At 42.8% G+C, this 13,449-nt stretch overlaps 1 protein-coding gene across 1 annotated transcript; it reads right to left on the bottom strand.

Annotated features, from left to right (window-relative positions):
- Positions 1-648: 648 nt before the first annotated feature.
- PFDN5 (prefoldin subunit 5) lies at positions 649-9,476 on the bottom strand. Its single transcript, XM_020778175.3, has 6 exons — positions 9,235-9,476; positions 6,050-6,152; positions 4,526-4,557; positions 2,641-2,715; positions 1,162-1,267; positions 649-1,059 (listed from the first exon to the last, which is right to left on the bottom strand). The coding sequence occupies exons 1-6, from the start codon at positions 9,304-9,306 to the stop codon at positions 980-982; spliced, it is 468 nt and encodes a 155-aa protein (XP_020633834.1). The 5' UTR covers positions 9,307-9,476; the 3' UTR covers positions 649-979.
- Between the last annotated feature and the right edge of the window lie 3,973 nt (positions 9,477-13,449).

Genomic DNA, 13,449 nt, shown 5'->3' with positions numbered 1-13,449 from the left:
GGGGGAGGCGGCAAGGACTAAGGAGTTAAATCAAAGGCTCTGAGATACAGATGTTTCAAAGCAGTGCCAGAACATGGGTGTTCAGAAACAACATTCAGATCCTCATGAATGGTAAGAAAAAGGGTATACAACCCTTTAAAAAGAGAATCTCTCAGGCAGACAACTGGCCAATCTCAAATGCAGCCTTGGAGGAAGAGCATGTAGGCCTGAGGCTAACTGCAACTTACACTTTTTAAGACGAAATCATAGCATGGCATTTAAAGAGAAGACGACACATGGACTCATCTGTTCCATTCCCCTCTACTACAGCTGCAAGATGAGTGTTTGAGGTTTTGATTCCACAGTCAGAACCAGCCATTAGCCAAGCTTGCTGGGGAGATGGGGGGTCACAACTGAATACATATCGAGGGCACCAGATCAGGGAAGGCTATTGTAAAGATTACACTCTTCAAAAGTATCCTGTCAGCAAGAAATTCAGCCTTGCAGAGTAAGGCCTATTCTCACTCAGTCATTTATTGCATTCTTTCACCAAACCACGGTCTTACTTGCAGGAGAGCCAGCAAGGTATTAGCTGCCCACTTTTGTACCTGTTTCTTGCATTCATCACTCTCATTTCTGAAGATCAGCCCATCAATCCATGGAGGTTACTTGTTCTGTAATCCTACCTGTTTATTTTGTACAATTCCATTTACAAATAACAGTTTTCAGTGTTGTTTTGAACTAGACAGCCAGCAATAAAACCACCCCAGCCACTGAGCTACTGAAAGTCTATTCATTTGAACAGATGGGATCCTCAAGACGTCATCATTTCTAGAAAAGATCCAAGGTGGACTTCCACAGGTATTTGCCTAAATAGATAAGGTTGCCCCCTCCCCACCTTCAGTTGCACAGTTGGACGACGGGATGCACCCTATGGTGCGATATTGGGTTACATCACAAAATGGTGAACTGTAAAAAATGTATGAGTGACCCATGTTTGCTAAGCTTTTGTTGCTGCTGCCTGTGAAGCTCCTGCTGCTGCTAGCTGCTGAATCTTCTGGCTCATCATTTCTATCACCGCTGCAAAAAAAAAAAAAAAAAAAAAAAACCACGAAGAGTCATGAATCGATTCTAGACATAACTGCAATAATCAAGTGGAACATTAGCTGATCTGAATCCCACCTTGCTTCATGGCATGTTTCTCCTGCAGTGCGGGTTGGATTTTCTCAATTTGTTTTGTTAGGAAATCAATCTTCCTCTTGAAAAAGTCTCTCGCATCATCCACTGACTGCAAGAGCAAAGACAATGTGACATCCCTGCATATTGCCAATGTTACCTAAAGAAATGCCAAGCTGGAACCTTGCAAACTCTAAACATGCATACTCATGCTTATTTAAACTAGCAAAATGTGTCTCTCCAGGTGATTCAATACTCTATTTCCCTGGCCACCACTGACCTCAGTAGCCATCCTTCCTAATAATGGAGAAAAAATAGGTTGCAATCTCATCCACATTAGCAGCATGACTGTTGGTACATACATACATACATACATACATACATACATACATACATACATACATACATACATACATACATACATACATACATACATACATACATACATACATACATTACATGAGACGACTGGCTCAATAGCTCAGTGAATTAGATACCTGGCTGTTAGCCAGAGGTTGGGATTTCAGTTCCCAACTATGCATCCCAGAAGAGCCAGCCTATGTGGCCTTGGGCAAGCTGGACATTGTCCCAGGGCACCCCAGAAGAAAGGAATGGTAAACCACTTCAGAGTTCTACCTAGAAAATCCTGGAATAAAATCACCATAAGTCAGAATTGACTTGATGGTTCAGTTATGACATAAGAGGGGCTGCCTGAATTTTAAAAAATTGCTCTGAAACTCTGTTCTTAATCGGATACTTTAATTGTGTGATATTTAGGTACAGTACTTTGTACTGCCTAAAGAAGATTTTTTTCTTGCAAATATCTAGCACAGGGCGGACTGCTAGTCTAAAGGTCTGAAAACCCCAAGAGCAGGCCCTAGTAAGAGGCCCCATGTTGTGTCCCTTACTAAGCTGAATCATTTAGGAGCTGCAAATATAGAGAAATCAGAACACGATGCTTCATGTGTGACATAAGAAAAGATATAGTCAAATATGCAACTTGGTTTGTTCTTTTTTTTTCATTCAGTTCTTTCTTTAAAATCTTAAACTATGTAGCTAGCAATAGACTCATCTATTCCGAGAACTTTAGAACAACAACAGGGAACTGGTGGTCCTCTAGATGTTGTTGACATCCATCTTGCATCATCCTTCACCTGTAGCCATGCTGACTGGAACTGCTGGGTAATGGAGTCAAGCAACATCTGGAGGGCCGCAAGGTCCTCACCTCTTCTATAGAATCAATCTGGCAGATGGTTAAAAATGCAAGCCATCAAACCATCTTCATCAAGTCATGGCAGCAGAACAGCTGTCTTCACATGGAGACTGATGAACTGCTCAACTCCATCCAGCAACAACAGTTCAGGGCAGAAGGTAGTGGAGGATAAGCAGGTCTTGGCAATTCACATCAGGTTAAATCCAGCTACTTTTGCTTCTGACAGAAACTGGTTTCATAGATAGCTGGAATATGGCAGATTAGTACCTTACCTTTTCTACATAGTAACCTGTCCCTACATCTATCAACACATTGTCAACATCTGAAAGCTTCCCAGGAACATACATCTGTAGAAGATGTTAAGGATATGCACAAGAGTCTGAGAGAATGCAAATGGAAAACAAATTAATTCTGGGTCAAGGACAAGATGCCACTCTGCAGGAGATAAGAGTGGAGACTGGCACACTCCTGGGCCTTATAATCACCAGACTCAAATGAAGTACACACTTTTGAACAAATGAAAATGAAATTAAGAAGGGAATGGTAAACAATTTCTGAACACTGTGTTAGAAAACCCTGGAAAGTATTGCCAAAAGTCAGAAATGACATGATGGTACATTACTATTATTGAACAATCCATATATTCTTACATGTCCTGTGCCTTCAAAACAAACAAACACTAAGACACATTTTCTGGTTCTCAAACTCATGGATAAAACTTTGAAAACATGCAGCCTCAAAAAACAAAGAGGCTGTTAAGGGGTGATACTTCTATCACTCATTCAATTCTTTTTTAATTTATATTACACCTTTCCTTTGTTCTTTAAATGTCATTTATCATACGTCTTTGCAAGGTTATCTACAGAACACAAAAAAACATTTTTCCCTAAAACAGGATAGTTTTGCTTGCTCAGATAGTAGTATCGTGGGAGTTCCTTTACTAAGAGGCCAAAATGCTATACTGAACAGTCATGTTGTTCTGATAAAGTGAGACTGCAGTACACAGGGCTATGCACCCAAATCTCAGTTATAATCGCATGCAAGCAAGACAGCCACCACTACGAAAGAGAAGGAATTATTATTATGGAATAACACAAAGTGCAAAAAGGAAGGAGCAACTCTGTGGACTCCAGGATCTTGAAAAAGATGCAGGTTTTACCCTTTTCCAGCTAGCACTGACTACAGCCTGCTTAGTTAAAATCCGATTTAAAGTGATGACTACTGTTCATTCGAGAACCAGGAATCTGTACAAAGCAAGGAGGAACAAAATTCAAGAAACATGGAGAAGAAAAGCATCACATTGCTGAAGACTGCTGGAGCTCAAGACATTTCACTGTTCTAATCACCGTATTTGGAACACAAGTGGAAATGTCATAAAGGTAGAAGTCTCCCCAAAAACATAGCTTCCAGAGACATACAAAGATATAAGAAACCCAGTCTGGTATAGGGGCCTGAGAATTTGGATTTGGGAGATTTAGGTTCAAGTTCTCACTGAGCCCTAAAACTCAGTGGGTGAAATTGGGCCAGTCACTATCATAACTTGCCCCACAGGATTACTATCATGCAGATACAATTGGGAAGAAGCAGGGCCATACATAGTACCTTGAGCTCACTGGTGGAAGGTAAATGCAGGTAATGAACGGATGAAATCCTGTTGGGCAGCTTGGCATGTGCAATAGTGATGACATAATCACCAGCAGCCAATGGCCACCAATTAAAAGTGACGTCAGAGTGTATGTGACTTGTACACAAAGCAACACAGTTGTATGCAGGCTGAAATGCCAGAAGGATGCCTTCAATTGGCTGCGATTCTCCATTGCTGATGACATAATCATTGTTAAACACATAGAGCCACACAACAGAATTTCAGCCACTCGATTGATCAACAGATAGATAGTTGCAGATGAACCTAGCTCTCAAATTATAAAACCAAGGAGGCAGGGTGAATAAAAATAAATAATTTTTTTAAAAAGTCAAATTAATTTAAATCATAATTTAAATCCTATTTAAATTATGTATATTTACCAATATACCAATTTTAATTGGTATTTTTAAAAATTAAATTGTCAAAAATCCAATGCTGTTCATGGAAGAAAAAAGTTTAGAAAAGGTATGTTGTAGCACTATAATAATACCATTTCTTTGCAGAAAGGATACAGAGCTGGAGAGTGGAACCAGTAGTTCTTTACCTGTGGAGAAAAAATATAGTCTTTTTATCTGACAATGAATCTCTGAATCGTCCCTGTTTTGAGCGGAACCCTATTCTTGTGGTGCACTTAAGACTAATAGATTTATTTTAGTGCAGGCTTTTACAGATTTCATCCTACTTCTTGAAATATATGTAGAACAGTATTCAGCCCACAACATATAAACTTGTGGCTTGAATATACGTCATTCTTCTAAAAAAGTAGATTGCACTCAATGATAGTTCATGATAAGATGATTTTGTTAACTGTAAAACAAATTGTCACAAGAAAACTCTTTTTCCTTGTGTTACTAAAATAAACTAGTGCAGTTACGTCTATGAAAACAGATGGGAGGACCTCCAAAAGAGTGAAAAACATTTCCACGTTTTATAAACCCACACTCTCTGAAAAGAAACATTTTCTTCAGAGACAAAGGAGAATCTTAAAGATAGTAAGAGGAGCTGAGAACAAGCTCACATTCCAACCACCATTTCTACACTGGCCCAAACAGATTCTCTGGTTGACATCCTGTTGTGCAGCTTTATGCTGCATAAGACTGATGATGTGATCAACCACAGCCATTTTCTGAAATTAAGTTTCCGGTCCCCCAAATCTTTTTGGATCCCTTTCATCCTAGGGAAACTGTTGGGGCCCACAGGATAGAGAGCCTTTAGTTTCTATAAATCACAGTCACCAGGATGATTTTACTGCCAGCAATGTTTTTTTTTTTTTAAATTAAAAACACCCGCCCTTCAAATCCCATAGAGCCTAATAGCTTCCCCAAAATTTAAGGGATCATTTTGAAACTAAAGGCTCTCTATCCTGTGGGCCCCAACAGTTTCCCTAGGATGAAAGGGAGTCTATGAACCTTTGGATGATGATCGGAAACTGACGCAGCTGGATGACATTACCGACTTTACGCAGCATAAAAGTGTACAACAGGATTTCGGTCAATTAGACTTACTTTTTACATGTATATGATAGAATAAAAATCTACTGTTTTGTGTATCCCATCAGCATAGCCATTCATACAGAGAGCATTTTGTGGAGTGAGAGGCTTCGAGGGGAACCAAGACTGGGGCTGCGAAAAGGCACAGAGTTGTTAGAGCTGGAAAGAATAAGAGGGTCAATGAAGGAATTAATGGCTCAGAACAAGCAGTTAAAACAAAAATCAAGAATGTCAACTTCCGTTATGTTTTAATTGGACCAGTCCAATCAGTTTATCAGCCAAGATAAACAGCACTGTACTCATAACATATATTTAGCAATAGCATTTTGAATTTTTTTATGTGACACACTTCAAGCTGAGGTGGAAAAGGGCTGGTATTACGGTAAATCTATCATCACCATATTAAAAAGACACAGTCATTATAAACTGCTTCTAATTTCTGATACTTATTTTTGGTGTTCAGTACTTTCATTGTTGTAACCCATACTTTCCCATTGAAGGGAAAGGGAAAGTGGAATGCATATTTGAAAGATAAGTAGTACTTGCCTTCATTGCTTTTGTTCAATACACTTAGACAGTCCTTTGCTTCCACATATTTTGTCTGCACCACCTTAAGTTGAGCAATGGAGGAAGAAAGGAACTCCATTTCCTACAAAAAAGGCATTTAAAAAACCTCAAAGTTCAGCAGCAGTAGGCCCTCAGCCCCAGCTTAACAATTTTAGTTGGACCAGAGATTCCAAAGCTGCTTCAATGGACTTTGTTCCCACCAGAAGCCATGACAGCACAGGAATCTACAAGGGGAATGCAAATACATAGCCTTCTTCCCTGATGTCACTGGACAGCTCATGAAAAAGCTCTGCCAGCTTTGTATGACACTCACAGTAACATCACAATGAACTAGAAAGAAACTGAGAAGCAACATGGCAAGAGAGTGGACCGGAAAGACTGACAGCAGCCCTGGGCTTACACATTTCACCTTCTGCTCCTCTCACTAGATAAGGAAGTCAATCTTCAAACAGAAGGTCCTATATGTATTCTATATCTTTCTGAGCACAGAATTTTGCCTATCTGTGACATGGAACACACAAGTTCCAAAACAAGTCTGGGGATCCTAAGGTCTCTCCAGATGTTGGCCTCCAGTTCCCATCTGCCTTGACTAGCAGTAATTGGTGACAGGAGCAGCAGTTCATCAACATCTAGAAGGCCACAGGTCCTTCAGCCCGCCTCCAAGCCATCCAGTTAACATGGTCAACATGTTTGCAATTCTGTTACTATCAGAAACAATGGTGACAAGACATGTTTCAGTTCATAATTGTTTGGAAGTCTTCCCATACATTTGCACAAAAGCAGCCAATTAGCAGTGCATTGGACAATATGTGAAATTTGCTCCCATAAATTATAAGGACAATTTCTGTTCTTTTACACCAACAAAATTTGATAGTTGCATGACAGTTCAGATTTCACTGGATTTGGACAGCACAATGAGGGTACAGACGTTGAATTCCTGGAGAAGCAAGCTGGGGAATCAACTTCTATAACTCAGCTACAGTTACTAAATTATTAAACACATTTCTTTAACCAGTTTAGGCACTCAGTTTTCTCAGTGAGGACTTCAACAAGAGCAGCAAGTTTCAAAGCAGGTGCATACACATACAGTGGGGTCTTGACTTAAGAACGGCTTGAGTTAAGAATATTTTGACTTAAGAACCACTCTCATAGGAAAATATTGACTTGACTTAAGTACTTAGATTTGAGTTAAGAACTGAAAAAAACCCACGTGGGAGGCAGGGAAAGTGCAAAAACTGAACTTTCAGTTAACTGTTGGCCAGTGAAAAGGGTGCCTGTCTGCTTCCTCACTCCTCCCAGCGTTTAGAGAGTGGATTGGGAGACAGTCTTCGGACTGCCTGGTACTGTCCTGCCTGGACTGTATTTTCCCTGCCTTCCCTGAACCTTTCTTGACCTAAGAAAAAAAGAAACAAAATATCCCCCTCTAGTGGTCGAAGGCAGAATAGCAGCTTCCCATTAGTTTCTATGGACGGAAAAGAGCAGATACGGATCAAATGGTTTTCAATGCATTCCTATGGGAAATGCAGATTTTACCTGAGAACTTTTTGACTTGAGAACCGCCTTCCAATACAGATTAAGTTCTCAAGTCAAGACCCCACTGTATCTCATAAAGCAGTGGCTCCCAATACTGGGTCACCATATTCTTGGACTAAAACTCCCAGAGACCTTCACCACTAACTGTGCTGGTCAGGATTTCTGGGAGTTGTAGTCCAAGAATATCTGGGGACACTGACCAAAAGTAAATAAAGAAGCTGGGCACATCCTATCAGTTTGCAAAGGCAGCAACACAACCTTTAAGAAATCAGATCTCATATTGGGAACAAAGTCACTAAACCGACAGCCAACTCTGAAATACTGTAAGTCAGTGGTCCCCAACCTTGGGCCTCCAGATGTTCTTGGACTTCAACTCCCAGAAATCCTGGCCAGCAGATGTGGTGAAGGCTTCTGGGAGTTGTAGTCCAAGAACATCTGGAGGCCCAAGGTTGGGGACCACTGCTGTAAGTCATAGGGCGCTCAGTGGAGTTTACTTCTTGGTGTCTAAATACAGTGTTTCATCTTGAACAGTTTTAAACAGTCCTCAGTTGTCCCACCCTCTTGTTTATGGCAGGAGAATAACATAACTGGCCTAAATGAATTGTCATGAGGAACTCTCTAGAAGGTGCTATATAAAAGTATTAGTCACCGAATGGGGTTAATCAACATATCTGAAAGGAAGAGGGAGAGAAGGATTTATAATCTGACATCTCTAATCTGTTCCCAGCATCCCAAACCCAGTAAAAACACCAAGTAACAAGCTGTAACAAGAGAAGTCTTTCATGAATTTTGGGGAAGAATGAAGAAACAGAATCACTGCACAAGCACAGTCTTTCTACTGGAAAAGGGACGGATTTTTAAAAGACTGGAGCAGATGCCTTGCAGAGCTTTACAAGAAAATCCCATGGACGAGGGAGCTGGAATAAGAATCATCACTTATCATCTCCTTCATACAGCTTCATACGGTTTTGAGCTGACAAAGCTGCACCGCTTTGACCTGAAAAGCCAAAAGCTCCCTGAGCCCCCAAATGCTTCCAACCTCAGAGGCAAGATGGGCTTCGAGAGGAGGAGAAAGTGTAGTTGGTGTCCTGAGGCGCCCCCGTCGTGAGAGGGAGGCTTGGGGTGGGGGTGGGGGTGACCTAAAGGAAGGACGGCCTTTGGTGCCTCCGCGGGCAGGGCACGGCGGGGCGGGCCCACAACCAGGCGATGATGGTCAGTCGGTAGGGGTCCAAGATAAACCCCGTAACGGCCGGAGGGAGACCGCGCCTGCCTGACCCTGACTCGCGCATCTGTGTAAACCATCCCCACAAGTCAACGCCGAACAGAGCCTCATCCTGTTCCCTCAAATGCTGACTCTTCCGAAGCAGATCCCAAAAGCGGTGCTGCAACCTCACCTGCGCTTACCTGGGAGTAAAACCTGCTGACTTACTCCCGAGTAACCCTACACAGAAGGAAGCCTCCACGTCTGTCAACCCTGCCACCCGGTGACTTAGGCGGGGCTGCAGCCACTTTACTTCGAGTGGGGAGGCGGAAGGACGCCCCCATTCCCGAGGAGGCACCCGTGGCCTCGCAGGGCATTTCCCCCCCCCCGCGCGCCTTCCCGTTTCTCTCCCCCCCCCCGCCTTCCTTACCTGGTCGAGCTGGCTCTTCAGCATCTCCAGCTGCGGGAAGGAGAGCTCCGAAATGTTCACCTGCTGCGCCATCTTGGCGGGGAGAGAGAGGGAGGGAGGGAGCCGTTTTCCGCACTGGTGGCCCTTCTAGCCAGCGGAGTCTATGGTCAACGCTTCTCGGATGACATCAAGACCCCGCCCCAGTCCCGGCAGCCACAAAGAGTAGCGTATATGTTGAACGTTCTACGGTGCTCTCATTTCCGTTTGCGCGTCTCACACTAGAGTATAAAGAAGGGTGGGATGGAATGGAATGATATTCCAAAAAAGCATCCAGGAATTGACTTCAGTATAATTGTCTGTGGCAGTGATTGCCTACCTTGTGTAACCCAGGTGTTTTTGGACTGCAGCTTCCAGAACCCCCCCTCCGGCGAACACAGCTGGTGGTTAAGGTCTCTGGGAAGTGCAGTCCAAAAACTCTTGGGAACCAATGTTCTGTGCAGAAGTAGACACCATGGAGTTCAGTGGGATTGATTTCAGCCTTTTCCTCACTGATAGAGAACCAGTTCTTCATGAACTGCTGGAATAACTGAGGAAGGTAGCGGGGAAGTGGAGAGATAGAAAAACTGGCGCTCAGATGGCCAGTTTCATCTGTTTCTATAAACATCATGAGAAGTACAATGGAAATTTGGACTTTTAGAACCTTTAATATGTGGTTGTCTCATTGAACTTAATGGGAATGAGCTCAGAGTCAACAGGAAAGAGGATATGCTGTTAGTGCTCTTTTCAAACCAAGGAAGGCTGGTCAACACTTAAGAGCAAGGGGTGAGACTTTTCCAGAGTTCTGGGACCCCCACACATCTGCTCGAGTCTACTGTGCCTCCCCTCAGGCATTTCTTGCAAAAATGAAGGAGTTGCTGGGGGAAAAAACCCTTGTGTCTTGTAGTGGCCAATTTTTAAAAAATAAGGTGAGGGTCCAGGTGTGCTGGGTTTACTGCAAAGCATAGCAAAAATGTATTTTCTTCTCTGTAGAGGGCACTTCGGGGCTTGGAATCAAGTTCTGCCAAAAAGTTTCAAAGGGTTTCGAGGGGCCATGCACAGCTCATGAGCCACATGCCCCCTCCCCTTAAAAGTCCCTCACCACCACTCTGTGATGTGTCAGCATAATGTATGTTTTTCAAGCTATGTGAAGGGTGTGTAGTCTTTTCAGCCTAGCTCACACTGGCCTGCACCATTTTATTGGTTGAGTCAATGGTAACATGATGCCCATTTAAATCAGATGAATCACTAGACAAAATAATTTATTTCACTATGCAAAATACTGTCTCTCAGAGACATTTCTCTGCCTAAACAGCAAGGTATAAAGGATTCAAATAAATATGTAAGAAATGGTGTTTTCCCACTTCTGCTTTTTTAATAGAAGCATTGGCGTTGTGTCAATTGACTGAAGGACAGATTTGAACCTTTTATAAGAAACTTCCTGTTGTATGTGCATTAATACACATACACATTAATACCGCCTCCTTCCATATGAGCCTACCCGGCAGTTAAGATCTAGCCAGGGGGCCCTTTTGAAAGAGCCATCCCTCAAGGAGGTAAGAGGGATGGCTTGTAGACAAAGGGCCTTCTCGGCAGCTGCCCCCAGACTATGGAATGCCCTCCCGACTGAGATTCGTCTGGCGCCGACACTGATGACATTTCGGCGCCAGGTCAAAACCTTCCTGTTCCGGAAGGCTTTTAACTGAAATAATATTAACTGTGTGTCTGATGGCAATTTTATATATATTTTAATTGTATTTTAATTGTACATATCTTTATTGTATTTTAAATGCTGTAAGCCGCCCAGAGACCTTTGGGTAGTGTGGGCGGCATATAAATTAAATAAAAAAAAATATTTTTTGACTATAGGGTGTGACAACACAAAGTCAGTTGCGTTGTTCAGCTGTGTCTGTCTCTTCCTCTACCAGCCTCACATGCTCTCACCAGTCTGCCCTGGATGAGGTTGGCAAGGGTGTAGTGAGCTACAAAGGAGGCCAAGGCAGTCACCTTCCACGCATGGAATGTTGGATATAGCTTTCAGCACCAGTATTACACATGGAATATCCGAAACACTTTGGATTACTCTACCTTTCACAGTAATCCTTATGAACAAATCCAGAGGGCAAATCTTTGTTCCCAAAGAGCACAGCTGATGATGCCTCCAGGCAAGTTGCAGAGGCCAATGCAAAAAAAAATTATGCACAGCACACCCAACATCACAATACTGCATTTCTCTACTCACAATTGTTACCTCTGCAACAGAGCTATGTCTTTACAATAGGATGATGTCACAAATACATTGCCATAGGGAGGTGGCGGCTCAGGTTGAAGCCTAAGCTCAAGCATTGCCTCTTGGATGCAGAAGCCACGGCTCAGATCTTTTATAGCTTAAGGTAGCCTGCACAAACTCAACATGTACCGTCCTCTCTGTTACATACTAGGTGAGTTTTGGGGTCAAACAATAGTTTAGATTAAGTCCTTTGTGAGATTGGTGAATGGCGACTGATGGCATTTCCTGAGTGAAGTGTTTCCCAACCTTGTAGTCTAACCTGGAAGCAGCCCATCTAGGAGAAGGAAAACTCCGACTTCAATCCCCCACTGAGACGTCGCCATCGCTGCCCGTACCATGAGGGAACAGGCCGGGTAGGTGGGACTCGTTCAGCCCTGGAAGGCAGCCCATCTAGAAGGAAAACTCTGATTTCAAACCTCCATTGCCTTGTGGCTATATCCATTGTTGGAAAAGGCATCAGGAGTTAACATTGAGGCAAAATCCGGAGTCTTGAAGGCAATTCGTGTCATTCTGGCAACTCCTGCGACGTCCCTGAAACCAGTTGTATTGGCTCTTGCCTTTCCATTGGACAGTGTCAAAACACTAAACGCTGTTCCAAGTCCTCTGTACAGATCACGTTACCATAGTCTCGCAAGACTGAAGGATGCCTATGAAGTCTAAGAACACCTGGAGGACCCAACTCCCAGAAGTCCTGGCCAGCATAGCTTGCCAGGGACTTTTGGGACTTGGAAGTCCAGGAACATCTGGGGACCCAAGGTTGGGAACCATTGCTTTAATGGATGAACTCTGATCATCCATCTAATCAGAATCCATTTCCCCCAGATCACTGGTTCCCAACCTTGGGTAACCCATGTCTTTGTTCTGTAATCTCCCAAATCCTGGCCAGCAGTCACTGATGAAGGTTTCTGGGAGTTGCAGTCCAGCAACACCCAGGTTACCCAAGGTTGGGAACTACCTCCATAGATAAATATGTTGTTGTAGTGGCAGGGGGCAGTCTGCCATTGTAGTCCTGCTTTGGTGTTCCTCTACACGTAACCCTCATCAGCCTATGACTAGTGTCCTGAATGTATCATTCAAGGCAATTTATGTATGAATCTTAAAACTGAGGGCAATTCAGTTCTTGCACTGGCATATAAAGGAACAGCAGACCCTTTATAATTGTCTAGCCCCTGCTGACCTCCTTGCATTGTTGGCTCTACCTGAAATGTCCATCTTTGTGAGATGCCTTTTTTACTTTAGACTTCTGATGTTTCGTAAGGGTATTTTTAAAAAAACGTTTTCTAAGACATCCCTCTGTGTCAAGGACAAATAAATTATTTTGGTGGGAATTTTCCATTTAAAAATGATTATCCTAGTACAAAAGCTGGGGAGATCCTTATTATCACAGGTGCTCTGCTTTTATTTGTAAGTGCACAGCCACTTTCTTAAAGCTTGAAATAAGGAAGACTGCAAGACATAAATGTTAGTGAAAATCCATAAAGGAATGTATATGCACCAACAGTTTGGCCACACCAAAATCAGATTTTTTTAACTTCAGAGCTAGAACAGTAGGACCATCAGAACAGTTTGGAAAAGTTACTTTCTAGGACTATAATTCTACTATCTTCTAGACAGCATAACCAATAATTTCCCCAAACTTTACCCCAGACACCAGATATAACTTCTCAAGGACCATCAACTTTAATACATATATGAACTGCTGGATAGTTCAGTGGTTGAGGTCTCTGGCTGCGGAGCCAGAGGTTGGGAGTTCGATTCCCCACTGTGCCTCCTTGAGAGGGGCTGGACTCGATGGCCTATAGGGTCTCTTCCAGCTGTGCAGTTCTCAGATTAGTCATCCACTGACCAAAGTTAATCCAATGATGCAAGCTCAGAATGGGTTTTATATATATATATATACACATACAAAC

The sequence above is a fragment of the Pogona vitticeps genome, chromosome 2 (genome assembly GCF_051106095.1).
Source record: "Pogona vitticeps strain Pit_001003342236 chromosome 2, PviZW2.1, whole genome shotgun sequence".
NCBI lineage: Eukaryota > Metazoa > Chordata > Lepidosauria > Squamata > Agamidae > Pogona > Pogona vitticeps.
Note: the sequence above shows the minus strand (reverse complement) of the source record. Positions and strands in the feature narration are given on the sequence as shown.

Excerpts from the sequence above, each read along its gene's own strand:
- PFDN5 (XM_020778175.3), bottom strand. The coding sequence starts at position 9,306 with ATGGCGCAGCAGGTGAACATTTCGGAGCTCTCCTTCCCGCAGCTGGAG. Across the intron at positions 6,153-9,234 it reads TGAAGAGCCAGCTCGACCAG|GAAATGGAGTTCCTTTCTTC; the intron begins GTAAGGAAGGCG and ends CCTTTTTTGTAG. Across the intron at positions 4,558-6,049 it reads ATTGAACAAAAGCAATGAAG|GTAAAGAACTACTGGTTCCA; the intron begins GCAAGTACTACT and ends TTTTCTCCACAG.